Source organism: Apium graveolens, chromosome 9, assembly GCF_009905375.1.
Source record: "Apium graveolens cultivar Ventura chromosome 9, ASM990537v1, whole genome shotgun sequence".
NCBI classification, from domain to species: Eukaryota; Viridiplantae; Streptophyta; class Magnoliopsida; order Apiales; family Apiaceae; genus Apium; species Apium graveolens.
The window spans coordinates 288,622,511-288,649,976 of NC_133655.1; the positions used below are offsets into that span (position 1 = coordinate 288,622,511).

Below are 27,466 nucleotides of genomic sequence, written 5' to 3' on the forward strand. Positions count from 1 at the left end.
TTTTATAATTGCTAAAATAAGGTCAAGATCCATTTTATGGATTACTACTATGAATTAATAAAATTCTTTTTTTATCAGGTGTAAAATCTCATTTGAAATAAAAATACATATAATTATTTATTAAATTAAATTATTTATAATTAATAAACTACTCCCTCTATTTCATTTTAACACTTTTCTGCACACATATCAAAATTCACTGACCGCATATTAAAAATTATTATTTTTATTTTTTTAAATAAAAATTTAAATTATACTTTTATTAAAAAAAAATTACTATACGATCAAAATACTTTAAAATGAGTGTAAAAAATATCAAACGACTGTTAAAAAAATATCACATTAATTATTACAACTAATTCCGATTCTCGTCTTTTTAAACGATGTCCGATTTTGGTGTCATGCCCGAACTTACTAAAAGCAATAAAAATATAAGATGACCGACACGTGTGTATTTAAAAGCTTTGCCGGCGCCACCGGTACGCAAAGGCTCTAGACGCACATTCTTGTCTCTACACAAGCCACAAAAATTTATAAATATAACATTTTTGATTGGAACACGAATCTTTCTTTCAATTCGTTTTCACCCACAGGTTCTCTTCTCTTCATTTTAACTACTTCTTCATTATTCCCAATCATTTTCATTCTTTTCTTTTATCCTTTAAGTCTTGTATATAGTCTTGTGCTTTTTGTTGAATCTTGGGGTGTTTAATCTGTTTTTTGTGTGATTGAAGGTGTTCTATTTGATGGGTTTTGCATAAAGTTTGGATCTTTATTGTCTTTATGCTCTCTTTTGGTGTTTGATTGGGAATATTTTGGGTTTTGTTGTGTTTTCTTGCATAAAGTTTGGATCTTTATTGTCTTTATGCTCTTTAATTGTGTTTGATTGGGGATGTTTTGGGTTTTGTGGTGTTTTCTTGTATAAAGATTGTGTTTTTTTGTGGTAATTTGAGTTTGTTGATGAATTAGTGAAGTGGGGTTTTTGTACTTTTGTAAGTTGTATGTGTTCTTGATTGATTAAGATTGATTTGGGATTGTTGAGCTGAGTTGGTTTTATTTGTAAAGATAGGAACTTTGTTTTAGTTTTTGGGATTTTGGGTTGCTTTAGGGAAGTTTTTGGAACTTTGTTTACGCGGTGATGATGGTTGAGTCGATTGGTGCGACGTCTCTGTTGAGGCACAGCCCGGTGTTTGGATTACATTACTGTAAGGATGTGGGGGGTAAAAGGAGGGAAGTTAGTTTTGTTAGGATTCCACGAAATGGATTTGGTGGGAAGTTGGTTTGTTGTAGTTCTTTGCGAGGAGTGGGAGTTGGTCGTCCGGTTATGAGGTTATTGGTTAAGGCTCAGGCTATGGGGTTAGCGAAAGAAGCTTATTCTTATCAGGACGAGGAGAGGTTACCTAGGAATTTTAGTAATGGGTCTGATAGTGGTGTTGATCGTAAACCTGGTTTGTGGCCTCCAGAAAACAGGGCGGATAACGCTGCACTTAATAATCCATTGCTTCGACAAGAAAGGATGGGGTGTGGGTGGTTAGGTGCTATATTTGAATGGGAAGGAGTCTTGATTGAGGAAAATCCTGATCTTGAGAAGCAGGCTTGGTTGGTTCTTTCTCAGGAAGAAGGGAAATCACCTCCGCCAACTTTTGTTACTCGGAGAATTGAAGGTATGAAGAATGAGCAGGCAATTTCTGAAGTCCTTTGTTGGTCAAGGGAACCCTCTCAGCTTAGGCGAATGGCAACGAGAAAGGAGGAGATTTACCAAGCTTTGCAGGGTGGAATCTATAGATTTCGACCTGGTTCTCAAGAGTTTGTTGATGTTTTAATACATTATAAGATACCAATTGCCTTGGTATCCACACGGCCAAGGAAAACTCTTGAAAATGCAATTGGAGCAATTGGGATTGAAGGGGTTTTCAGTGTGATTGTGACGGCAGAAGATGTATATAGAGGAAAGCCAGATCCAGAGATGTATATGTATGCAGCACAGCTTTTACAGTTCTTACCAGAGCGCTGTATAGTGTTTGGAAACTCCAATCAAACTGTGGAGGCAGCTCATGATGCACGTATGAAGTGCGTGGCTGTCGCTAGCAAGCATCCAGTTTACGAACTTGGTGCTGCTGACTTAGTCGTGAAACGCTTAGACGAGCTTTCTGTTGTTGATTTGAAGAACCTCGCTGATATTGATTCTCCCGAATTTGGTGAGCCAGAGTTGGAGATGGAGTTCGAGGAAGAGGCTGATCTACCCTCATCCAGGTCAGTGGCGACTGATGATGACTTTTGGTGATCGACACGGTGATGTATAGTTTTACAATCTAATTATTGATTCTTAAGGCTCGATATTGACTCCCCTTTGTACAAGAAATAGATAGGGGATAAACAAAGTAAATTACACAAAATGAAAAAAAAACTGTAATTGTATTAGAAAAAAAGAAAAGGAAAAGGGTTCTATATTTCGAAACCCTCCATGTACCATGTAAGTATGTTCTGTACCAGTACATAAATTGAAAACTGAAGTTCATTGTTCTTCTAATATATGTATCATCAACTTGTAGACTGTTGGCATTTAAGATATACACATTGTTGTTTAGTTCATTACAAAAGAAATTAGTACAAAAGTTTAAAGCAGGAACTTTGTTCTTCTAGTTTATTTGATTTATAAGTACAAGTACAATGACCAAGGATCATGGGACCTTGAAGGACTTAAATGATTAATCATATTGTTGCATTTGATTCAATATACTTCGAACATCTTTCGATTTCGAAATCAGTTAAATCCAATTTTCTTGACAAAAAAAAAATTCCTATTTTCATAAGCGGCTCAAAATTAGATATCAAGGGATGATTTAAAACCCAAATACATGTTGCCTTGCTTTCTTTATTCTGAAGAACCAAAAAGAAAAAAAATTATGTCCATTACCGTATTTTGAGACAATAATCGTGTAAGAAAAATAGTATACTCTGTCCTTATCCTGAAAATAGGGAGGCTGTTTTCGTGAAAATCATCATCTTAATACACAAAAATAAAGTATGTGTAATAAAAAAAATACTGATATTATCTGAGTTCATGACAATTTTCATATGGGACATAACTCGAATTGTATACATATCCCGATAATTCTGATGTCCAAAATTATTCACACAAATGTTCGTCAAGTCCGTAGAATTTGGATCCGTGCAACTACACAAATAAGTGGTCATCTCAGTCACAGACTCCAATGCAAAAATTATTTTACAATGACCGCCGGAGAAAGAAACAACTTACGTCTCTATATCTCTATACCCAATCATAACCACCGCGTAAACAACTCTACAACTTTCTTTTTTCATCATCAATGCAATTAAAGTGTGTGTATGAATCTCATACCCAATGTTGATACTCTTTGCCCCAATTTGTGTGTCGATGATCGGCAAGGAAACTGCCGTCAAATGTTGTCAACCGCCAATCGATGACTCCTGCATTCTTTCTCCACCGTGGTGCATGGACTAGACATTTTCTCATTATTCTTGAAGTCTGGATATGATGATACTTTTGCTTCTTGTTCTTGATCAAATTAACGATGATGATCATTTGGATGATGATATGTGTAGTCAATGTGACAATTACAACAAAGATAAAAGTAGGAATTTCATGGCATTGAAGTTGCGTTATGGAGAATGTTCGATTTCTTAACCAGATTATAAAATGAAAAGGAGGATTGAGTCTTAAATGTGACATCAAATCTTCGATAAGATTTAGACATCATGTAATCTCGCGAACGACGGAGGAATCAACAGACCAAGGACCATAGATACCTTGATAAAACGTTTTTGTAAAGGAATCATGAATAGCAGCCCGACGCTTTGTCACTAATCATTTTTTTGTTATTTTTCATCGCTTTCTTGTTTATCATATATTAGAACAATAAATAATCAGTCCAAGCCAAACCGTGGCACGGGTGGTGCGATTTTTTTTCAAACCGCAAACCAACCCGATCACGCGGTTTGATCAAAATTTCAAATCACACTTATACCGCGTAAAATCATAAACCGCATAAACGACATGAAAAAAATGAGGTGCAATACAGTGCGATTTATACAAAATTATATTAAACAAGAAATAAATTTATAATATATATAAATAAATATAAAGCGGTGCCGTGTCAAATTATAATGTGCGGTTTATTAAATATTCAAACCATAACCGCATCACATAAAATTTAAAACCATATTTTATGGTACAACATGAAACGGTGCGAACGATTTTTACGTGCAATTTGATAACCACCTCTCCCAATACATTATAATAAAAGATGCAAGACATCATATATTAAAACAAACACCAATCAACTTTCATGAGTAAATAGAAAATAGAATAAGACCCAATAAACGGGATCAAGTAAAATAATAAAAATCGAGATATCAGCCCCAAATCAAATCATCATATATTAAAAAAGTATTTTCACATATATTTATTTAATTTTTTAAAATATTACAAATGGACTCTTGTTTTGAAACGGAGATAATATAAAACTTTGATTCCGAAACGAGGACACAGTTCTTTGTTATTACACACAAACTACATGATAAAAAATCCCCAAAATCTCTAAAACCCTAATTACTCAATTCCCCAATTCGCAAAATGCGAAACCGTCGATTCGCGCAAGTAGCGATGAGCGACGACGAGGACGATCCTCCGGCGAAGCCTCCGTCGCCTCCTTCCGACGACGATCACCGCCGGAGCAAGCGAAAACGCAAGCAAATCAAACTCATTGACGAAGAAGACGAAGAAGAAGAGACACAAAACAGCCCGCAGAAGAAGAAACCGAAAAAGGAGGAAGCTTTCGAAAGCGAAAAGGAGGAGAATGAGGAAGAGGAGGAAGTTGTGATGGATGCGAAGCCGATTGGTGAAGCGGTGAAGACGTCCGGGAAGGGGAAGAAGTTGCGGACTCATTTCGAGATGTTCGAGTACGACGGATTGCAATACGAGCTCGTATGTTTCGATTTTTTGCTCAATTTTGGTTTAATTGTTTAATTTTTGGTATAAGTTTGTGGTTGTTTACGTTATTATCTCGTGGAATTTAGTTTAGTTGCTGCATTATAATGTACTAAATTAATAGTTAGTATGAGCTTGTTGTTATGATATGATGATCTCGTTGGTTTTTATTTAGTTTTTGCTGCTGCATTTTAATGTACTTAATTAATGTTTAGTATGAGGTGTTTTACGATATGGTGATCTTGTAGGTTTTTAGTTAGTTTTGTTGCATGTGAATTAACATTTTTGTGATGTCCCAAGTTTTTATTTTATTTCATATTGTTGCTCCATTTCGATGTTGTTATTTAATATGCAGTGTTAGCTTGTTAACAATATGATCTTGTAGTTTTTATTAGTTTTCTTTCTCGTGAATATAACACTTGGTGATCTCGTAAGTTTTGGTTTGGTTTAGTTAAGTAATCAATTAATATGTAATATGTAATGTTAATAAGAATATGATGGTTTATGATATGATCTCCTAAGTTTGTTATTTTGTTTTGTTGGTTGCTTGTCTTTTTTCTCAATGATATGATTTAGTATATTATATAGACTATAATTTACGAGTAATATTCGTTAAAGTGATGTGCTGTGTTTTTTTAGTGTTGTTGATATTTTGGAGGGATTGTTTGTTTGCGTAGGAGGACCCTGTACTTTTAGTACCCGAGGAGAAAAATCAAAAGCCTTATGTGGCTATTATTAAGGTAAATTCTATTCTTGTTAAATGTATAAATCTCGTGATGATTATGTGATAACAATACATTTTTTGATGTTCAAGGTACTATATAATTAAGAAAAATTCTTTTCAGAACTACAGATAATTGCTACAAATGTAAATATGTAATATTTGTTCAAGTAGATATAGAAACAACCACGAACAAAATTTTAAATTCTTGCATTTTCGTAAAGCAAACACCTCAATTATTGGGTGGAGCATTGGGCATCGAGTGGTAGAATTTATCATTGAAGAAATTGTGAACACAAAGCGTAAGTTCCAGTCTTGTTTTATTCTGTCCCAATTGAAAATTAAGTCCCAGTCTTGTTTTATTCTGTCCCAACTCCCAATTGAAAATGGAGTAAGTAGAACTAAGAACATCCACTTGGGAAAATGAAGATATCATATGTAAGCTGTAGTTTCAAAGAAAAAATTGATTTTATGTAATAATATAATATATTTTTAGAATAATTAAACTTTATAAATGGTGTAATGCTCTCAAAGACAGAATCTTGCGTACTTTAGTCATAACAATAGAGTAAAATAAAGTTATATGATTTTTTTTCATAAAAGGATGATCTAATTGAAAAGGTTTGTCTGTTTCGTTTTGAGTTGAGCTTCTTGAAGTCATTTGTTTGAGTTGGTTCTATCCGGCCTTATAGAACTGACCAATACTTTTTTCCTGTTGTGGTAGTATCATCGAGTGAACCAAGATGTTACAACATTGGATATATGTGAAAGGATTGGACTAAGAAAATAAATTTAAGTACAAACAACAAATACTTTTACTGTTAGCACACACTTTATTTATGTTGGGGATTCTCCAATTAAATCACGGTATCTGCAGTTCATACAATCTAACCGAGGACTAGGGCTTCACCCATTTACTACCTTTAGTTTTTTAGGTCATCTTGCTAATAATATGAGCAGAGATTATTTAAGATTATGTTCTTCGATAACCGGCACGTGCATCCAATTGTTCTATTTGATTCTATTGACAGGACATCATGCAAGACAAGGATGGTGCTGTGATGGTGCTTGGGCAGTGGTTTTACCGTCCAGAGGAGGCAGAAAAGAAAGGTGGAGGACACTGGAATTCTTCTGATACAAGGGAACTCTTTTATAGTTTCCACCGTGATGAGGTTGCTGCAGAATCTATGATGCACAAGTGTGTGGTACACTTCATTCCTTTAAACAAGCAGATTCCAAAGCGTAAAGAGCATCCGGGTTTTATTGTTCAGAGAGTATATGATACTGAACAAAGGAGACTCTTTAAGCTGACAGATAAAGATTATGAAGATAGCAAGCAGCATGAGATCGATCTTCTTGTTCAGAAAACCTTTGCGAGGCTGGGAGATGTACCTGACATCGAGACTGAAGATGGTGAAGCTAATCAGGAGGATCAGATGAGAAATAAAAGATTGTTGAGAAGAAAGAACATGCTTTCTTTAGATGTTTCGAGGGTGGATGAAGACACCGTTAAATCTGGAATATCTAGTCAACATCAAAGAGCAGAAACGCCAGGAAGCTGTAACAATAATGCGTCAGAATATTACAAAATTCTGGCAAACTTCAAGGTCTTGACCGGAGAATCACAGCGTGATAAATGGCTAGAAAAGCTTCTTGAGGGGATTCAGTCTATATGCACCCCTTCAGCAAGCAGTGAAGTTGAAGGTAAAGAAAAGGCGGGAAGTGATGGGAATAATGTTCCTAGTGAAGGAACTGGAAGTGCTCCAGAAGAGACAAGTAAAACTGTAAGTAGCCAATAACTGTTGCATTGGTCCTTGAGAGACCTAATTTTTCTTTTCATTTTTGGGGATGGGTTTTTACTTGGACTAAAAAAATTGGATGTGACTCCTGATATGTTTTCTCCTTGCTTGTTTCTCTCTCTAGGGAAAGCCTACCTTTCTTTGGCCTGATTCTGCTGTTCCTGCTGTAGCTGCTCTAGAGAAGGCATCACATGAAGCTTTTTCTGCTGTTTTTGAGAAGTATAACCAAAAGATGCGGCAATTACAATTTAATTTAAAGGTAATAGTGGGTTCCTCCTTGGGTTATTGTATTTGGATATTTTGGATTTTGAGAAGTTTGAATACGTAGAATTTTGGATCGACTTACGGAGTAGATATAAGAGGAGTGTGTGTTAAAATTTCTATTTTGCACCCTTGTTGATTATGATGATTTGGAAATATGAAAATAGATAATTATAAGACCAATACTAATTATTTTAAATCCTTCATTTTATGAATTTATAACGCTTTTAAAATCGACATGCTCACGTAAAAAGAGAGTATTACATATCAGTTTAGGGGAATCATTTTGTGAATTATATGCTAATTATTAATGGTAAATCGACAAGCAGAAGACAGCTGACTTTTAAGTGTGTGTCAGGAGTCTTTTGTGCAGATCATTCCCAGTTGCATGAATATATTAAAATATGATCATCTTGAAAAAGGTTTGGTGTTTAAGCATGTTGACAATAATCTTTTAACCAATGCAGCATTAACAAATTAAGTTTCAGAGAAGATGCTGATCTATATATGTCATGATATTTGCACTGAACATTTTCTTTTTCTTTCTTATTTTTGGCAGAGCAATGCATTGAACATTTTCTTTTTCTTTCTTATTTTTTGGCAGAGCAATGCACAGTTATCTCGGCGTTTACTTGCTGGAGAGTTGGAACCTAAAAAAATACTAAAAATGTCCAGTGTTGAGTTGAAGGTATACCCGTTTCACATATTTTAGCCGTTGCTGATTGTCTATATATCATTTTTCCTTTATTATCCCGTGCACTGTGCATACGATGTCTCACTCTATTCTCATGATTATAGCTTTTGGAATTCAACTTTCCGAAAGCATTAGTTTTTTTTTGTCAAAATCCTGAAGCATAGGTTATTTTACTGAATTTTGATATGTTACTGCCAAAATACATTTCCTTGTTCGAAAATCAAAATTTTACATGTGCTTTCTCTATTTTTTAATCATGTTGATATGAATGTTGCCATCATGCAGCATAGAAAAATCTGGAAACAAACTAAGATTGCTTCTGGACTTCTAAAATATAGCAGAGTTTTTAAGTAATTTATCCCAGTTTTGTATCAATAAAAAATACTCTATATTTGCAAGGGAATAAGAAAGATACGCCATTTACTGGTTTTTCGAAAAAGTTATGTCCTTTGTCGTCCACATCCTAAACTTGTTGAATTAGGACTTGAAGCTGAAACATCTTTAGAACTCGGTACCTACTTTTTTAATTTCTACGACAGGAGGGACTTACGGCAGAGGAAATAGCTAGTAAGGAGCCAGAAGAATCTGCACACATTCAGGTTTGTTAAATTTATTCCACTACTGAGTTTCCCATGATACAAGTAACTATCTCATATGGACTTTGCATTAGACATTTGACACTGCTTCTTTCCTCTTTTTTAAATCTAAAAATATCTGAAATGAATTAGATGTTTTATTTAATAACAGATGACCGATGCTCGTTGCAAAAGATGCATGGAGAAAAAAGTGGGTCTGACAGAAATCATCCAAGCTGGACATGGAGATCGTTATCGGGTATCCAAATTGATTTTGTGCATATATCAATAAGTTTTTCTGTATGCACAGAGTGCATAAAATTTAAGACATTCTACTAGCTGTGATATGATATTGCTATTATTGTGCTTATTTGGGGCCATGAAATCTCCAGTTTTTATGTGAAGACATATTTTATAAGGGATGAGATATTGAGGAAAGGGGATGGAGGAGCAATTAGTTCATGTAGGTTTATCATTTATGTATGTCATGTATTAATTTTTTTAAAATGTTGTGGACTGAGTAGATATGTATAACTTAATAGTTAAACCAACAAATTATTTTTGTGCCGACTGATATTGGTTGCTTAAAATTAGACCAATTACTGAAGGTGTAATTACTAATTAGTTACTAGGTTCAAAGATCAAATAGAAAAAATGTTTGTGCATTGCTGTAATGTCGTTATCTGTATGAATCTCTAGAGTAGACATTAACGGACAACCTCTATAGCATGTTACCATGAACAATAATTGCAAGTTATTGGTCTAATTTGAGGGTAAGATTGGTATTTGTGGACACTGCTAGCTCTAACTTTTTCTTTAGAAGTGAGGATTCGGATTCATGACCAATTTGGGGGGGGGGGTTGTGCGGGCCTTTTGGCTAAGGCTAGTTTGCCAATAGCCAACACTAAGCTCTACTGCATTTCTCCAAGTATTATTGTTGTGTTTTCAGCTGGAGTGCCATGCATGTGGTAATGATTGGTGGACATCCAGAGATGAAGCATCCACACTTACGATAGACGGGCCAAGTTCTAGGAATGTAGGTACTGCACCACTGGCCACTGCCAAGTTTGAAGATGTTGAGAAGCTGGTGAGTCCCCGTGAACATGAGAAGTCTGCCAACGATCTTATCAAGAAAACCACCGAAGCTAAAATGCCTGTCCTTGATAGCCAGAGATCTTTCAACAAGTCCAGAACCGAGGATAATGTAGCAGCTGCAACCACCGAATCTTAGAATACCGTCCACCTAATTATTGTATACACCTGCTCATACTTAGATACTACACATGGTTGCTTTACCGTGTTGTACAGGTTGGGTGTTTTTTCGGGTGCCTAATTGGGCAACACTTAGTTTGTAGTATTAGTGTTTCGTAATTTCATTTGCTGCCCAATGTTGGTATCAAGGAATGAAGCTTAAAGGGTAACTGAAAATCTTTGAAGATGGATCTAACATAATTTCTGTGTTTCTTTTACGCTTATGTCTGATAAGTTGCCTCCTTAAAAGACATAGTTTATCTATCACTTGTGAAATAAACAAATGAGTTTCTCCTAAGAATGTGGTAATTGTCATTTGCATATGTAATGTCTCTCATTTTAATGTGACTTGACCACCGCCCACAAAAATTTGATTCCAATTTGATTCCTCCCGCCTAAATCAAATCACATGACCCATATGATCATTATTCTAATACAAAATGTTACAAATGAGATTTTTACATAATACTCCCTCAGTCCCGGTCAATTGTTATCGTTTCTGAGAGAGTATCTGACAGATGAATATAAAATATAGTTTTATAATTTTTTTAAAAAAAATTTCTTTTTCTGAATAAAAATAGAATGTTTATACTTTATTCAGAAAAAGAAATTTTTTAAAAAAAGTTATAAAACTATATTTTATATTCATTTTAAAATACATGTCGGACACTCTTTTAGAAACGATAATAATTGGGAGAGACGAGGGAATAATCAGTTGTAAAATTTCGTATGTAGATTTTTTTTTGTAATTAATTACATAACAAGAGTCAAATTCGCGACCTCAAGCCAGGGAATTGGACGGACCACATACATGTTTTCTTTTTTTTTTTTTTTTTATTATTTCCTCTGTCTCATTCAATTATATACATTACTTTTTGACACGTTTTTCAATGCTCATTTAAAACATAACTCCATAATATTTTTAATTTTTTTTTCCTGAATAAAAGTTTTATATTTAAATTTTTATTCAATTTTTTTTCTAGAAAAAACATTATGAAACTATACTTTATAAAAGCCTTAAAATGCGTGCAAACAGTGAACGTATAATATTCAACGGGACGGAGGGAGTAGTGTTTAAGGAAGTTCAAAATTTTTGAAATGCTTGCATTGAATTATTATTCCATCCGTCCTAATTTTTCTAGTTTTGTTTGAGTTATTGTGGTCAAATTGATAAAATTTTGACTGAAAATTTCATATAGTATATTATTGAAAATATTTGTAAAAATTATATCATTAGAAAGTATGTTTAATGTACCTTAATTTTTCAAAATAATAAAAATGAGTTTTTACTTACAGTCAAAATTTGATAAATTTAACCAGCGTAAATCAAACAAGACAGTTAAATTGAGACGAATTTTTTTTTTCCCTTTGCACTCATGTTTCCAGACCTGTGTTACTGGTTGCGTAAACTGGACTTGCATTTTCCATGGATGAACTGCATAATTAAAATTAAAACCGGGAGTAGAGTGTAAACAACAGTAATTAGTGACTGTAGTACTAAAATCCAAGTTAATTATTGTATCTCCCCTTCCCCAAACATTAAAATATGTTCATGTGTCAGTTTCTGTCTACAGCTTATTCACATGTCTCCTGCATTCTAAATCCCTAAACTACCCCTCAATCTACAAATTTATTTTGGTTTAGTTTTGTCTTTCAATTATAATTTGATGTCATTCAAAAAATATAGATTGAGTTCTCAATATTTCTTTTCCAACCAAGGTATGAGAAAATATAGATTTTCCTAAACTAATTCCTGTATGTCAAGTGTCGTGTTTTAATTGTTACTCCCTCCGTAATTTTTTAATTATCATATTTGATTTTTGTACGGTCAAATTACTGAAATTTGAACTAAGTTTATTAATAATTTATAATTGAATAAAATACAAAATATAATATTAAAAGTATATATAATCTATTTTAATATATAATTTTTAATTCTTTTAAATTGTATAAGAATGATATTTAATCTTTGATAAAAATTGGTTAATTTGATCGATAAAAATGAAACATGTATAAACTTTTATTTGGAGTTAACATTACAAGACTATTTATGAAGAAAAATTACAACTACAATAAAAAAGTTTGAAATTAAATCCTTAATGCAAAAATATCATAGTTTAAGACAAGACAAGCAAGATTTATTAAGCTAATCTCTCTCTCTCCTCTCTCTCTCTCTCTCACTTCTTTGACTCATTTTCTCTCTCAAGACTTTCTTTTTGGTTCTTTACTTTTGTTGGGCTTTTGTGGGTACTGTTCTTTGTTTGTATCTACCCCTCTCTCTCTCTCTCTCTCTCTCTCTCTCTCTCTCATTTGCTTTTCTTTGTGAATTCTCACTGCTTTTGTGTCGTTTGGGTAATGACTGGCTTCACATTGCTTCAGGGCTTTTGGTACATTTACATATAATTAACAAGACTTTGAGCTCACATTGTGTCTATAATTTCTTATATATGATTGCTTCAGTGTCCCACCATATGTTTGTATTGGAGCTTTCTTTGCATTCACTTCACTGAGATCCACTGTTGTAGGGTATGCTCACTTTCACATTTGCTCTTACTGTTTGATTTTTGTTCATTTTTATGTGTTCTTGAATTTTAAAGGTGTATAAAAATTGAATCTTTTTTTACTTCTGAATAATTTTATGTGTTCTTGAATTGCAAATGTGTATAAAAATTAAATCTTTCTTACTTTTGAATTGGATTTGGTTCTTGTTTATGTTACTCACATTGTAATTGTAACGAGAGTCACTGATTTTGAATCAAGGGTTTAGTTTAGTGGAGTAGTGTAACAAGGTTTTTTCTGATCCGCTTTATAAGGGTTTTTTGCATTTTTTCGACAATGTCTGTGCTTTAAATGTAAGTTTTATATTTGTTAAAGCTTCTTTTCTCTTATTTGAGCAAATGGGTATCGCCATTTGTTGGTGTAGATGTAGTTCTATAGCCGAAACTTGTGTAGTTGTCTTAGCGTAATTATTTAAGTGTTTAGGTACTTGATTCACTTCTCCCTGTTACCATCATTTTTTGTTATTATTAACTAGCTGCATATATCAGAGTTTTTTTTTATAGCTGATCTGTGCAGAAGTTTGAAATCCACCAGACACTGTGGCGGAGGCACTAAGACACCAGAGGGTGCCTTGGAATACCTTGAATATTAGAGATTTTTTATATCATATGTAGCATATTTCCGAAAATCTAGACTGCCCCAGTGGTTTAATAAATTCCTTATCTTATGAATTGCTTGTCATCTTCAAAGATCTTGGAGGACAATCACTTATCATTTAAACATTATTTGGCCAAATTGGCCTACGTAACTATTTTTCCGGGCGAAGTTATCATTTTGGAGTACCCTCAGTAACATTTATGCCTCCGCCACTGTGCTACATGCTTATACTTCGGCTCGAACCTCAAACCCTTGTTACCAAGAGAAGAGGCTATTCCCTCGGTTTTGCTACTAGATATCATTACATGGATATTTAATGGGCATTCTATGTACATGCTCTACTGATTAGCTTGCTTTGCTTTGGTTCAGAATGTAAGTCTATTTGATATTATGTGTTCATTGTTTTAATTTGAATCGCCACAGTTATTCATTTTATACTGTGTTTTTACTTTTTTGTGTTAAACATGCTATTATTATGATATGGATTTCCTTGTTTGTCGAAACTTGTTTACCCTAGTCAAATGTTTGAATTCTTACTATTTTCTCAATTAATAATAGGTCACAGATCTATAAATGAAACTGGGAATGGACCTGGATTTTGACAAATACTGTGTAGTAGATGGAAGTCCTAATACTGTTCTTCCATCACCTCGGCATTCTTCAAAATCTGATAGGAAAAAGGTTAGAAGTATTCCCAAATTTGGGAATGACCTGATGAGCAAAAACAAGGGCTTTGCTGATATTAGTTTTCAACGGTACCGTAGTGCATCCTGTAAAACCATGTCACAGAAAACAGAAGGTCTTGAAGTGCAAAGGAGGGGTTCAGTGTATCAAAGCTCTAAAGAAGCTAGGAGTATGAAGGAAATGCGAGATGATGGTGGTAGGAGAAAAATAGAATTCCCACGAAGTAGTGCCACTGCCTTGTCATTTGGTATTATTGATTCATTGTGCAATTCGGATGAGGATGACATGCAAGTCGAACAGAAAAGACCCACGTTGAGGTCAATAAACCAAGATTCCATTACATCTTTAAACAAGCCTCGAAAACTTCAGTTAGGTCACTCCTTACAGCCTATACTGGAACAAGGGCTCTCAGCAGAAGTAAACCAAACAACTGAAAAGGTAGAGGGACAGATGTTTAAGGATTCTATGGGCAGATGTGATCAAGTTATCCGTCCCCTAAGAAACGTTAATAGACCTCGAGAAGTAGATCCTTCTTTCACTTTGCACAAATCACTTTCTGCTAAACTAGCCCTGCCTCATTCACCTTCTCACTCAGAAAGTGATTGCTCTACTTCGAGCAGTCCCAGGTCTCGTTTTAGCCCAATTAGGAAGGTGTTTGATCCATTTACAAAGTCCAAATTGCATAGAAGTTCACTGGATTCTGCTTCCAAGTGTGTTGAGGTGACTTCGGTGAATAAAGGTTGCAATACCAGGAAAATGGCATTGAGTAAACCTCCCCTGCATGATTTTTCAAATATGCTGTCAGGTGCACCAATTAATTCACATTCGGTTGACAAAGAGTGTGATAAGACCCTTAGATCTTATTCACCTGCTCATTTACGTGGTACTATGAAGTTACTTAATAAGCATGGGGTGTTATCTTATGAGTTTTCAGTACAGAATCCGGAACAAATTTTCTTGGCAAAGGCATGGCAAATAGGAAGTGCTGTAGATTGGGTGTATACCTTTCATAATTGTCAAAATAAAAGGAAAAGTCATGCTAGTGGGCAGGACTTTAGAGAGGGCAACAAGGTTTCCTCTATGGTGGGACAAATGCAAGTTTCCTGTTCTTTGTATGCAGAACTTGAGGATGCTAGAGCTTTTAACAACACTCTCCGGACAGAGTTCGTATTATATGATGTTGCACAGGTTAAAAAAAAATTGTCTGCTCAAAGTAGTTATGTCTCCTTATCTGACGCCGCTACAGCTCCAACTAGTTACAATGAAACTTCAGCCGAGGGAGCATGCAAATTGGATGTGAGTAACGGTGACTCAAACAGGACTAAACTTCAGCGGAAACATTTTTCTGAAGTTAATATTCTGACTCCAACAGAATTGCAACCAAATCTCGAAATTGCAGCCATTGTTATAGAAGTTCCATTTGAGAAGAGGGAAAGCTTGAAAGTGAAGAGAGGGGATCAGAAGGGTGATGAACCACTATGTGACTTGCTTGTCCTTCCTGGGATTGAGCAGAGAAAAAATTGCTCAATCCCTACAAAGGTAAATGTTGTGACTAGTTCTGGAAATCACAGTTTGCCGACCACTGAAAGTCCTGGCCCTTCAAGACTGCTAGATAGATGGAAGTTAAGTGGAAGTTGTGATTGCGGTGGCTGGGATATGGGGTGTCCCCTTGTAGTGTTTGGCAATTCAGATATTCAAAGTGCTAAAGATGTTTCCGCTGTCACTAACCAACAGCCTTGGAAGCTCTATGTGCAGGTAAGCATCTCTAACAGTGAAAATAGAGTCTATGAGCATAGCATAAAATACAATTTTTATACATAAAGCATTGTAGAGATTTATATATAACTTGACACCGGGTGATATTTAATATAACCAATTCCTTATAATCAGTAAACAAGTCTGCGAACTGTTTAGTCATGCCTTGATCTTTTTAAAATCACCAATTTCTCATAGTCAGCAAACAAGCCTGTGAACAACTGTTTACTCAGCTCTTGATCTAATTTCTTTGCTATAACCAAAATTTAGAAGGAAACAAGACTGTAAACTGCAGAAGGCTGAAGAAATTGTTATTAATCATGTTTAAGAGGCTTCTTTTAGAATGACAAAGAGAAATTTCACTTAAAAAGAAACAATGTTATTGACTATTAGAATCTTGCATGCATTAATATAATACATAGATAAGAAAACCAAGTAAACCAAGTCATGTGAACTAAAAAAAAAATCCGTTTTTGTTGACTGTTATCTATAGACAATTGTAAGAAACATCTATTCTATTTGCATATAATTGGTTTATGCAATAAAGAAAGATGTTTACAAGTTCAAGTGCTGCGGAAACGGTCTAGCTTTAGCTCCCTTGGATGTAAGAGTTTGCAAAATTGTACATTTGCTCTTAAAAGCTGCACTTTTAAAGGTCATTGTATCTTTACTATTCTACAACTCTTGAACTATTTTGATAAGGTGGAAGAATTTGGATATACGGATTTGACTGTTCTCTGAATGAAACGATTGCTTAACTGTTACTTCTACTGCAATTAGTCATATATTTGTAGCAGTGAAGGGATAAGAATTACAAGAAAGCTTAACATTCTCCTTGGATATTATTATATATGAAATGCATCCGTACTTTGAAAAGCACACAGTCTATTCATGCTTCTGCAAAATCATTTCATCATATTTTGATTAATTTTTTTCCTTAAATCCTATAATTAGACTTGTAATTGTTGTTTGATCATACTTGTGATTAGGGACGGAAAGAAGAAGTACCATCTTTAAGGATGACCGTAACTAAGGAGGGAGAGTATGAAGTTGATTTTCATGCACAGTTAACCACTTTACAGGCCTTCTCTATATGTGTTGCTATCTTGCATTGTACAGAAATTGCAGGCGTGCATGAGAGAAACAAGAAACTACTGAAATGTGATCCACTTAGGTTTTTTGTAGATGAGGATGTTAAATGTTTGATTGATAGTATCACACTTGGGGAAAAGAGAAAAGCAGATCCAAAGATTGAAACACCCCAGTCCTTTAAACTCGATCCACCTTTTTCCCCAATAGGCCGAGTTTAGAGTTAAAATATATGCTTAGCATTGTTGAGATGAAAACCTGATAGTTTCCAAGGGGGAACTAGAGCAGCATGACAACAATGGTTCGGAGTTTCAAAGATGCCAGAGATCAACTCTATACTTCCCAACTGTAGAGTATATATAAATATATGCTTAGCATTGTGGAGATGAAGACCTGGGAGTTTCCAACGCAATCTAGAGCAGAAGAATACTATGGTTTAGAATTTCGAAGATGCCAAAGATCAATTGTATACCGGATTTAGAAATTATTAGGGTCGCAGAGAAATTGAATATGGTAAGATGTCGGGAGCTTCTTTTCTGTTGCACATATTGAAGGGGTTGCTGTGCTGAAGTCGACGTATTCTTGAGGCATGCACATTTGTCTTTCTCATCCAGCCAGAAAACATTCAAATTTCAAAGTAAACGCCACACTGCATATAGTTAGTAGCGGAAGAGATGTAGTCATTCAAATTTTTCGGAGGTAATCACTGGTGTATTTATGTAACTTATTATTATACTTGATTCAACATGCAAAACAAGAAGTATTACATACATATTGATGTGTGTTTGAATAATGAGATAACTCTTGAATCAACCCCTACACTCCCCAATAGTCCAATACATTATGGAGATGGAAACTTTATCTGTGATTTTCATGTGCGTAAACTCTTGGTCGGGATGAATGAAATTCGGCGGTATTAAAGTAAATTTAGCCACCTCCAATTTTTAGCCCGAAAGAGCAGGTCTTTGTTCTTTTCTCGCCCAACATACTCACATTCCCGTCTTGTCGAAGGATTGAATTCTCGATATCCCGTAAAAAAAGTAAATAGACATTTGTTATAAATGTCCACCGGCTTTGATAATAGTTTCTTTCTTAGATTTTTTTTGTGATCTGTCCGTGAGCACACTAAACACTAAATTTATTTATTTTTTTGACAAATATAGCTTATAACCTTATAAATGAGTATCCGTTCTCATAAATTCTCGGGGTGAGCGAGTATCGAGCCCAGAGACAATAGATGATAAGCCCTCTTTAATAAATTTATTGGTTTAACACAATTTGATTGGCTACTCCTCTTCAGTAATGATACTCCCTCCGTCCTTTTGATTTCTTATCAAAATGATTGGACACGGAATTTAATAAATATGTACTCCCTCTGTCCCTCCCACTTGTTTATACTTTCCTTTTTGGGATGTCCCATCCAATTGTTTACATTTCAAAATTTTCCAAAAATAGTAAAGTTTTTATAATTTTTAAATTAACTACATCCACTACTTTCCTCCACTATAGTCACTTTATACATATAATATTAATCGGTCTCACTACTTTACTCATTTTTTCAACTTTTCTCCACTACTTTATCATTTTTCTTAAACTCCGCGCCCCACCCAAATGTAAACATTTGGGAGGGACGGAGGGAGTATAAAGTAGTGAAAAAGAGAAAGAAAAGTGTGTAAAGTGGTGAAACCCATTAATTTTTAATGTATAAAAGGGAGATAGTGAGGTAAAGGTAGTGTGAAAAGGGAGAAAAAGTGGAAAAATGGTGGGACCCATTGACTATTTTTAGCAAGTTTTGAAATGTAAAGAAATGGATGGGACATCCCAAAAAGAAAATGTAAAGAAATGAAAAGGGAGGGAGTAATTTTTAGTATATAGTACTCCCTCCGTCCCATATAGATGTCCCGCTTGGAAAACAAAATTGTCCCAAATTACTTGTCCATCTCTTGTTTCAATACAAATTTAAAGGTAATTTTCCAAAACTATCCCTATATTTATTGTTCTCAAAATTTGACTTTTTAAAACTTAACTTAATTCTCATTTTTCAATGCATTAAATAAGGGTATTCGGTGGAAAACCTTATCCACCTAACATTTTCCTTAATATTTTCGAAAGAGACATATAATATGGGACGGAGGGAGTACATGTCATGCTAAAAAAAACCTTTGTTTCTTTAGTGAGAAAATGGAATTTTTTTATTGGGCCTTTGTTTACTATTTCATGATTGTGGCAAGTGGGCGCATCTATTTCAAAAAGGGTTTACATGTAATGTTATAATCATGTTGGGTGCACCAAATTCTTAATGGGCCCTCAAAATATACTCGGGGGATATCTTTTACCTTTTCTCTTTGCTTATTTTATCCTTTTTTTCATGCAATAAATTAAATGATCCAAAACCTTTTTAAAACAATATCTCAAACAAAATATGTGACAAATTTGATTGATTAAAAGCTACAAAATTAAAAATCATAGACTCTCTCCCACAAATTAAAATAAAAATACATTAGTTAAATTTAAATTATGTACACATAAAGTTCTAAAAATCAAAAAAATCCTTATTTTTTACTACCCTTTAACTAATTTTCATTTTCTTGACGACATTCTATTCTGTTTAAAATAAAAGGGGTTTTTCTTAAAAATACCCAAATTCAAAAATATTTTTATAAAAATACCGCCAATTTTAAAAAGGAATTGTGAAAATACTTTTCTATTTATAAGAAAACTATTTTTCATTTTTTGTAAAATTAGGATTTTTTTGAACTCGATTCAACCAGATGCAAATTTCGACGAGTTTTTGCAACTCGATGCAATTTTGTGCAACCTCAAATACAACCAAAAAAAGTCGATTTAACTAGTTTAATATTTGTCTTATTTCGAATTGCACCGTATTTTTACAAATATTTTCAGAATATAGTAAAATGGGAAAATTATTTTTATAAAAAGTAGTATTTTTAATAATTTATCTAATAAAGTAAAAAACCAAAAAAATTTAAAAAGTAAAAGGAAAAAAGAAGGGAGTTGCTACTCTCAATTCAAAGTTCTTGAAAATTTCTTCTTTGTATTTCCTCACTCTTTTGTCTTCACCCCCACTCTCCCCTCAACTCCTCTCCACTTCTTCCCCTCTTTTGCTTTCAAATCTAGGGTTTCTCTCATCTCCTCTCACCCCTTCTGAATCTTTGATTTTTACACACATTTTTAACCAAACCCTTCTTTTTTCATTCAAGATTTCTCACTCAACAGCCACTACTATATCACTAAAGATTCATCTTTATCACTTTTTAGTGTTGTTTGAGCATTCTTTTCACAAATTCACCTGTTTTAGAACAAACCAACAAAAACCCATCAAGATTTTGGTTAGATACAGATAGATACAGATTCTTGGTTTTTGTAATTTTGTGTTTTTTGTTGAGTAAATGCATGGATTGTAGAGAAGAAATGACACCTTACTATTACAACACAGGGGTTAGTGGGCCCATCTCTAATTCATCAAGTTCTGTTTTTGGATCATCCTCTCAAGATTTCAAGAACTTTTCAAACCCTAATAGCTCAATTGAGACTAATGTGATGGTGGGCCATGTGGGTCCTACTTTGAAAGTTGAGAATTCACCATCTAGTTTTGGTGATGATATGAATATGGGTGTGAATTCTGGTAGTGGTGGTATGGGTTCTGGTGATTTGGCAAAGAAGAAGAGGGGTAGGCCTAGGAAATATGTTCCTGATGGGGCTAATGTGTCTTTGGCATTGTCTCCTTTGTCGTCGAATCTTTCCCCGGGTTCTGAGGTGGAGAGAAAGAATCGAGGGAGGCCTAAAGGGACTGGAAGGAAGCAAAGATTAGCATCTCTTGGTAATTTCCGTTCTCGAATTGTGCTTGATGTTCTTATTGTATTTGATGTTTTCTTTTGGAATATGTAATTTAATTTATGGGGATGGCTTATAGTAGATGTTATTTACGGGTAAAATTGTTAGTTGTTTGCTACTATTAAATGGTGTAGCTACACGTATCTATTGTAATTTTTTAGTGTTTTGAAATGAATTACTAGATTGGCATAATTTTGGGGATTATGTTATAGGTGAGTATTTGGTGTGTATGCAATAATGTTAGTTGGTGGAAACTAAGCCGGATCTTAAAACTAAAAGCCTGATTACTGATAGCAATAACTACTTGTATTATCTGGTGCTTCTTGTATTAGGTATAGGTGTGTGTTTTCCATATTCCTTTGATGATGTTCTTTATTTCTGTCAAGTTTTTACGGTCAGTTTATTTGTTTACACCTTGTAATCGCTTATCCTGTAGCTTGTATTTTTTTTTATTATAGATTTTGGACAATTTAAGTAAACATCACTTTTCGAGAGTATAGGCTATCAAGAAAAAGCAGAGCAGATGTTTTACTGATTGCAAAATCCATTTTTGTTTTCAGGAGAATGGATGAATAGTTCAGCTGGAATGGCTTTCACACCGCACGTCATTCACATTGGAGAAGGAGAGGTATGGATCTATGTGAAAGTCCCTATAATATAGAAATATGAAAAACTAAAAGAGGAACAAACCTGTTTAAGAGGTCTCTGGTAACATGAATCAACTAATATTGATATGCGATAAGAAGTAAATAAGGCTTTATTCACAGGGGTGCATAGTAGGTACAAAAACTGTTTGCTTTTAGTTAAATGAGGAAAGATTAAGGGTATTAGAAAGAAAGGGAGGAATTGGCTGATGCTACTGAATTTGGGTATTAGAAAGAAAGGGAGGGACTGGCTGATGATATTTGTGTGTGAAATATCTTCAATATACTTGTCAAGAAGATTTTCTTTAAAAAATAATTTCCTCTTTGATCTCTGATAATTTGCAATTCTGATTGGACCAGTGCTATTCATGCAATAATATAAGTTCCTTGGTTTTTCTATTCTCTACTGCAGGATATAGCATCAAAGATTTTACTCTTTGCTCAACAGAGGCCAAGAGCTCTATGCATCATGTCTGCACATGGCACAGTTTCTGCCGTGACTCTAACCCAGGCTGAATCTTCTCATGACTCGGTCACATATGAGGTAAAACTGCAAAATACATGTTCTTTAATTCTATAATACGAAGAAGAAAGCTTTTCACTTTATTAGCTGAAATAGTAAATAGCTTGACACTTTTAGTTTTTAATATCCTTTGAAACGGCAACAATCCAAATCCTTTGGGGAGTAATTTGACATCGTTCATCTAGGCAAATATTTTTAAGATATACTCTGAATTCTACTGGCTCTTATAGTTATCTTATATATTGCCATTGTGATCATTTTTCTGTTTGGTGTGACATCTATTGTTATGATAATTGTGTTTACAGACGATTATTATAAATATCTGCATGTGAATTTGCATGATGCAGCTCCTGAACCTTTTATGATTTGCAATTCTTGCTATGTACAATGTTGACATGTTTAAGTCACATATGGTTTCGTATTCAGTTTTTAATCTGCCATTTTATATTATAGAAGTCTAAAATTTTGAGTAGTTGATATATTCTTCTTGTTTTCCATGCTTTTTTGGCGGAGATATTAGAAGAATAAACTGCAACTTCTATTGTATTTCTGATGTTTTACTTTTTTGTTTGATATGATTACTTGTATGTTTTGATAAAGTATGTATATGGATTAAACAAGAAGCTAAAAAGATCCTGGTGAATTAGAGTGTTTAGGTGTACTCAAATTAGCTGCCTGCCCTAAGAGCACCATGCGAGATATGCCAATGATTCAAAATTTAAAATGAAAGTAGATATACAAAACTGATTTTTTTTTACCAATTAGCTCAAGTAATGCAAATTGACTCACAGTCAATGATTAGTATTATAATATATTCTTCTAATGACTAGTCTGGGATGAAAATAGGATCAGTAAACAGTGTTTAATAAGGAACAAAGAAGAAATTTGCAAAATTGTATGATGGGCAGTAAAGTCCTTGTGTTTTCATACTTAGGATCATTACTCATGTGATTGCATAATGCATTGAATTGATAGTTTGTTTTGGGTAATAGACCTACATTTCAATGTATTAAGTTTTGAAGTATTGGGGAAGCCGGGAAGGAGAGGGGTGTTTTAAACTTCCAAGCATTTGGAGTACCTTGATTCTCAATAATTATTTTTGAAATTTTTACTACATTTTTTCTTTCTACATCTTTTTGCTTTGACCCAAACGACTCCACTTTTTTCCCAAATTCACATAAATGAATGGATGTACACTTGTGCATCCATCATTTATCTTATATTGTTCTTCTGTTTTTTTAGGGCCATTTCCAGATATTGTGTCTGTCAGGCTCATACTTGCTCTCTGAAGAAGGCGGGCCACGTGATCGAACAGGGGGTTTAAGTGTATCTGTCTGCAGTCAGGATGGCCACGTGATAGGAGGTGCAGTTGGGGGGAGGCTTATTGCAGCAAGCTTGGTTCAGGTTTTTACCTAAACCCCCTTGTTTTGCCTTTCCCTCTCATCCATGATCCAACTAAATAAATAATAAAAACATGTAGTGTGTGCTCTAGAAAATATGTGTAATTTTGACTCTCAACAGAGTGCTTATTGAACATCACTTGTTGCAGGCCATTGTTTGCAGCTTTGTATATGGTGATTCGAAGACAAAGAATACTCCAAATGGGGAAGCCAAAGCCGAGCATGATTCTAAAGTTCAACACACAGAAAAATCATCCACGCCAGGTAGCGCAGGCCCCAGTGAAGATATTGCCCCCAACTCAGCAATGACTGGTAGTGAAGATATTACCCCCAACTCGGCAATGGCTGGTGGCCCCCCAGATTCTTGGCCGGGTACTACAGAACCAAAAACGGAAATTGACCTAGCCCATGGATGATGTGGATAAGTTAATCTCATCTTGTTGCAAGATGTTAGTTAGAAAGTGGGTTTAACTTGACCGTTGATGTAACAGAACTCCATTTTCGGGTTCTCAGAGTAGCAAATTTAGGAAGTTGGTGTAGTTAAAACGGTTTTATGATGTTTTGATGACAATGTAGGTTGGTAGTTATTGGAAGCTGTTGTTTTGGGACCTAAACCTTTGGCTAGGCCTAGTAAAGTGATAGGAAAGTACTGGTAGTGGACTTCAGTTTAGTTTCTGTTTAGTTTTTAAGGTTTGAATTTGTTCAAATAACTTGTGTTGAATCTTGTGATAAAGATCAGGTCCTCAAGTTGTGCTTTGTATTGATATTTTCTCCCCATTTTTGTTGATCTTGCAAGGCAATATACATTTTAAAATGTGAAAAAAACCCGTAAAGAAATGAGCTGGACGTAGAGAGTAACAAAAAGGGCCTATGGTGGCCACTATAAACAAATGACCTGGGACGGTCATTTAAATTGTTAATGCTGCTAGGGTATGTTAAAAAATATTGAAAGAGTTAAAAAAAATATGCATTTCTTGCTTAAACATGTTATAATCACAAATTATCATCTTTCGAGTTTTGAAGAGATCTTCTTTTACAGCTCAGAATCGATAGCTAACAGTTGCAGGATACGAATGGAGTGGCCTGCCATTTGTTTTCATACAAAAACTTGCAAGATTGTTAAAGTACCAGAGGCTAAACAAGAATTGCAGTTTCAGCTTATTCTGTATCAAACAGCAACATCACGGTGTAACACTCCATGTGATCGACAAGAAGAAATGTCGTAAGATGCATTATAAACCTAACAGCTTCCTTACGTCCCTCTGCAACAATAACCAAATGAAATGAATCAGATAACTAAATACTTCAGAATCCCTGTGTTGCGTACATATATCCAAAGTTTAAAGAAAAACATTAAGCGAAAGGAATATTTGGTATGTGAAGTAAAGAGTAGCTTACCTCAATGGTAAGAGGGGAGGTTGTAGGGTAATAGCGGTCAACAGCTAGCCCATCCTTACTAACCAGGAACTTAGCAAAGTTCCATTGAACATCATCTCCGATTATTCCCCATTTTCCTGACTTCAGAAACTTGTACAGTGGAGCAGTATTCTCGCCATTTACTTCAATCTGGTTCGTTTTGCACATGAAACCCACAATCTTTGATTTACTATCCAATTTCAAGTTGTAGGTCATATACAACAAATATATGTAGCACCTTTAATATTTTCTAAGAACGAGTACGCAATAAATCAGTTTCTATCTCATATTGTCATGAATCAGTCTTTCAGAGTTATCAACATGGTATGGTAACAAGGAAAAACAAGATCAAAGAAGACACATGTTGAAATGTGAAACAGGATTCAATTAGAATAATCTTACCACTCTACAGGTGAAGATTTCTTGCAAAAAACAATAATTCAGAAGTTCAACACCTTCATTTTGTCAAGACCTTTAGTCAGATGCACAATAACTAATCAGTTGCTGTGAGAACTAACAGCAAAGCTACTAAAACACATTTCATAGTTTGCTCAACATCGATAAGATGCACATGAATGGCTCCCGCATTAACACAAAGAGCAGAAGAAAGATTTTATCATTTGCATTGTTATTACTAATTATACCAGAACAGAACGGATTACTTCTTTGTAATCTAGGAACTTACTTTATCAAAGATTGGGAACTCTGATTTGAAACGAGTGCAAACAAATTCTAAGATCTGACCGCTGCTTCCTGGTTCCTCCTCACCAAATTGATTGCAAGGAAATGCTAATATCTCTAAACCTATGTTTTTATGTACATTAAAGATTAATCAGCATCTTAAATTTATATTTCAACATTTTAAAAAAAGTCTTCAACACTATTATGTACTAGAATAGAGAGACTGTATATGGACATGTACAACATATATATGGATGAAAACCTGCACTTTTACATATATACTCGAAATACTGTCCCCACTTCCTACAGGACTATAAGAGCAGATATAAGAAGCAATACTTCCACGTAATAAACTTGTGAATTAGTTTTGAATGATAAATTGGACAACTACAAAGAGCTCAAAATCACAAACCTTGGTCTTTATACTTTTCATATAACTGGTTCAGCTCGGTGTAGTTTGAGTTCGTCATTCCACTGCAAAACCATTATACACAAATATCATTGGTAGACACCAGAAAATTTAGTGACAATCCGTAAAGATTAAAAAGTTCAGCTACAAAAGACGGAAGTCTGAATGATTGTTTATGACTATGGATGTTAACATATAAACTTAAGTGCCAAAATATAAAAGATCAATGAAATTAATAAGATGAGTTGAAAATGGGTTCATACCATTTAGAGGCAACATTGACAATCAGCAGGACTTTTCCCTTGTAAATGTCGAGATCTACATCCTTTCCCATGGCATTCTACAAATTTTAAAAGAATTTTACACCATCCTTTTAGTTTCTGAAAGATCTGCGTATGAGGTCTTGCAGTATAATTTACATTAAAAACATCCAACATGAATTATCAGCATATTTCTGCTGGCTCAAATAAAGAGGAGACTGCACCCTACCTATAATAACCTAATACAGACAGTAGAGCACAAGATTCATCATTGAGGACTCGAACCTAATTAATAGCATCACTAATGTTTTAATCGACATAAACATTAATCTTTTCTTTTCAAAATAATCTTTCAAATCTTACTCAAACAATTCTTCCATTCGCGACAAGGCAAACATCATACATCAATGGACAATGGGTGTGACTATGATCAAGATAGGAGTTTTTCCTTTTTTGCTAGAACTAAAAGGCCACACCGGGTTACATTAACTTAATTCGGCATCATCATAAGGCTCTTTCCCCTTAACTCGAGTCACAATATTTGATGATACATATCACATATACTTCCACTTTCAAAAAATTTCTTCAAAAATGCAGTTTCATAGTATTTCAGTTACTTGTAAATTAAAATTCCAGTTTCTTAGCGCAATAAGATAGCTCAAGTGGTAAAAGCTTAATTCCCGTCATCCAAGAATTCGATTCTTGCTCACCCGAGATTTATTAGCTAATCAAGATTCAAGAACCAGCAAAATTCACATTCTTTAAGCCCATGTTACATAAACTTCAAATTTTTAACTTCAAGAACTATGAACAAATATAGATAACAAGCATTAAATAAAACAAAAACATAAAAGATGTTATACACAATTATATTTATAGTTTTTGAATCTGAAAGAAGCAAACCTTGACAGTGATATCATAAACTGATTCTGGGTTCTTGTTAATTTCAGTTGCCATTTGGTGAGGAGAAAGCAAAGCAGAAGAGAGCTCAATATTCTCCTGGACTTTTTGATGTGACACAGTTATACAAAGCTAATTAACTAAATTTAAAATGTAAAAATTCAACCTTTTTGTAAGAAATGCTGTAGATTTTTTTTTATCTTGTGTTGGTCTAGTCTAGTTTTTTATGTTTATTTAACAATAATTCATACATGAAAGTTTTTTTTTCTGTTTATTCTAATTTCATAATTTACATGAATTTTATTAGAGTAATATGTGAAGATAGTTGAGCCAAAAAAGAAAAAAAAGGATGGGTGAAAAACTAAAATAACCACCATTTGGGGGGTTAGTGTCCAAAATAGCGTTTGTCGGGAGTGTCTGT

General features: G+C 34.3%; 5 protein-coding genes across 6 annotated transcripts; 4 read left to right on the forward strand and 1 right to left on the reverse strand.

The window, feature by feature from the left end:
* The first annotated feature begins 510 nt into the window (after positions 1-510).
* LOC141684252 (5-amino-6-(5-phospho-D-ribitylamino)uracil phosphatase, chloroplastic-like) lies at positions 511-2,551 on the forward strand. The gene has a single exon (XM_074489124.1). The coding sequence runs from the start codon at positions 1,139-1,141 to the stop codon at positions 2,282-2,284; it is 1,146 nt and encodes a 381-aa protein (XP_074345225.1). The 5' UTR covers positions 511-1,138; the 3' UTR covers positions 2,285-2,551.
* A 1,976-nt stretch (positions 2,552-4,527) lies between these two features.
* On the forward strand, positions 4,528-10,594 carry LOC141683765 (ASI1-immunoprecipitated protein 3). The gene is made up of 8 exons (XM_074488518.1): positions 4,528-4,969; positions 5,650-5,712; positions 6,725-7,477; positions 7,617-7,751; positions 8,358-8,441; positions 8,987-9,046; positions 9,195-9,281; positions 9,972-10,594. Exons 1-8 carry the CDS (start codon positions 4,619-4,621, stop codon positions 10,251-10,253), a joined length of 1,815 nt encoding a protein of 604 aa, XP_074344619.1. The 5' UTR covers positions 4,528-4,618; the 3' UTR covers positions 10,254-10,594.
* Positions 10,595-12,531: 1,937 nt separating this feature from the next.
* LOC141687045 (uncharacterized) lies at positions 12,532-17,770 on the forward strand. 2 transcript variants are annotated; one of them, XM_074492186.1, is made up of 3 exons: positions 12,532-12,799; positions 13,988-15,868; positions 16,858-17,770. In XM_074492186.1, exons 2-3 carry the CDS (start codon positions 14,003-14,005, stop codon positions 17,176-17,178), a joined length of 2,187 nt encoding a protein of 728 aa, XP_074348287.1. In that variant the 5' UTR covers positions 12,532-12,799; positions 13,988-14,002; the 3' UTR covers positions 17,179-17,770. The 2 variants fall into 2 exon arrangements, with proteins under 2 accessions (XP_074348287.1, XP_074348286.1); XM_074492185.1 differs by lacking the exon at positions 12,532-12,799 and adding an exon at positions 12,810-13,801.
* Positions 17,771-19,996: 2,226 nt separating this feature from the next.
* Positions 19,997-24,141, forward strand: LOC141686786 (AT-hook motif nuclear-localized protein 5-like). The gene is made up of 5 exons (XM_074491869.1): positions 19,997-20,798; positions 21,373-21,440; positions 21,869-22,000; positions 23,222-23,383; positions 23,529-24,141. The coding sequence occupies exons 1-5, from the start codon at positions 20,372-20,374 to the stop codon at positions 23,793-23,795; spliced, it is 1,056 nt and encodes a 351-aa protein (XP_074347970.1). The 5' UTR covers positions 19,997-20,371; the 3' UTR covers positions 23,796-24,141.
* A 188-nt stretch (positions 24,142-24,329) lies between these two features.
* On the reverse strand, positions 24,330-27,190 carry LOC141687536 (putative glutathione peroxidase 8). Its single transcript, XM_074492845.1, has 6 exons — positions 27,049-27,190; positions 26,149-26,225; positions 25,889-25,950; positions 25,481-25,599; positions 24,778-24,945; positions 24,330-24,641 (listed from the first exon to the last, which is right to left on the reverse strand). The coding sequence occupies exons 1-6, from the start codon at positions 27,100-27,102 to the stop codon at positions 24,612-24,614; spliced, it is 510 nt and encodes a 169-aa protein (XP_074348946.1). The 5' UTR covers positions 27,103-27,190; the 3' UTR covers positions 24,330-24,611.
* Between the last annotated feature and the right edge of the window lie 276 nt (positions 27,191-27,466).

Bases quoted from the DNA above. Each gene is read 5' to 3' on its own strand.
- LOC141687536 (XM_074492845.1), bottom strand. From the start codon at position 27,102: ATGGCAACTGAAATTAACAAGAACCCAGAATCAGTTTATGATATCACT. The intron at 26,226-27,048 runs GTTTGCTTCTTT...TAAAATTTGTAG, and splicing joins TTTATGATATCACTGTCAAG to AATGCCATGGGAAAGGATGT. The intron at 24,946-25,480 runs GTAAGTTCCTAG...AAAACGAACCAG, and splicing joins AGTTCCCAATCTTTGATAAA to ATTGAAGTAAATGGCGAGAA.
- LOC141683765 (XM_074488518.1), top strand. From the start codon at position 4,619: ATGCGAAACCGTCGATTCGCGCAAGTAGCGATGAGCGACGACGAGGAC. The intron at 4,970-5,649 runs GTATGTTTCGAT...TTGTTTGCGTAG, and splicing joins ACGGATTGCAATACGAGCTC to GAGGACCCTGTACTTTTAGT. The intron at 7,752-8,357 runs GTAATAGTGGGT...ATTTTTTGGCAG, and splicing joins AATTACAATTTAATTTAAAG to AGCAATGCACAGTTATCTCG.
- LOC141684252 (XM_074489124.1), top strand. From the start codon at position 1,139: ATGATGGTTGAGTCGATTGGTGCGACGTCTCTGTTGAGGCACAGCCCG.
- LOC141686786 (XM_074491869.1), top strand. From the start codon at position 20,372: ATGGATTGTAGAGAAGAAATGACACCTTACTATTACAACACAGGGGTT. The intron at 20,799-21,372 runs GTAATTTCCGTT...TTTTGTTTTCAG, and splicing joins GCAAAGATTAGCATCTCTTG to GAGAATGGATGAATAGTTCA. The intron at 22,001-23,221 runs GTAAAACTGCAA...CTGTTTTTTTAG, and splicing joins ATGACTCGGTCACATATGAG to GGCCATTTCCAGATATTGTG.
- LOC141687045 (XM_074492186.1), top strand. From the start codon at position 14,003: ATGAAACTGGGAATGGACCTGGATTTTGACAAATACTGTGTAGTAGAT. The intron at 15,869-16,857 runs GTAAGCATCTCT...ACTTGTGATTAG, and splicing joins CTTGGAAGCTCTATGTGCAG to GGACGGAAAGAAGAAGTACC.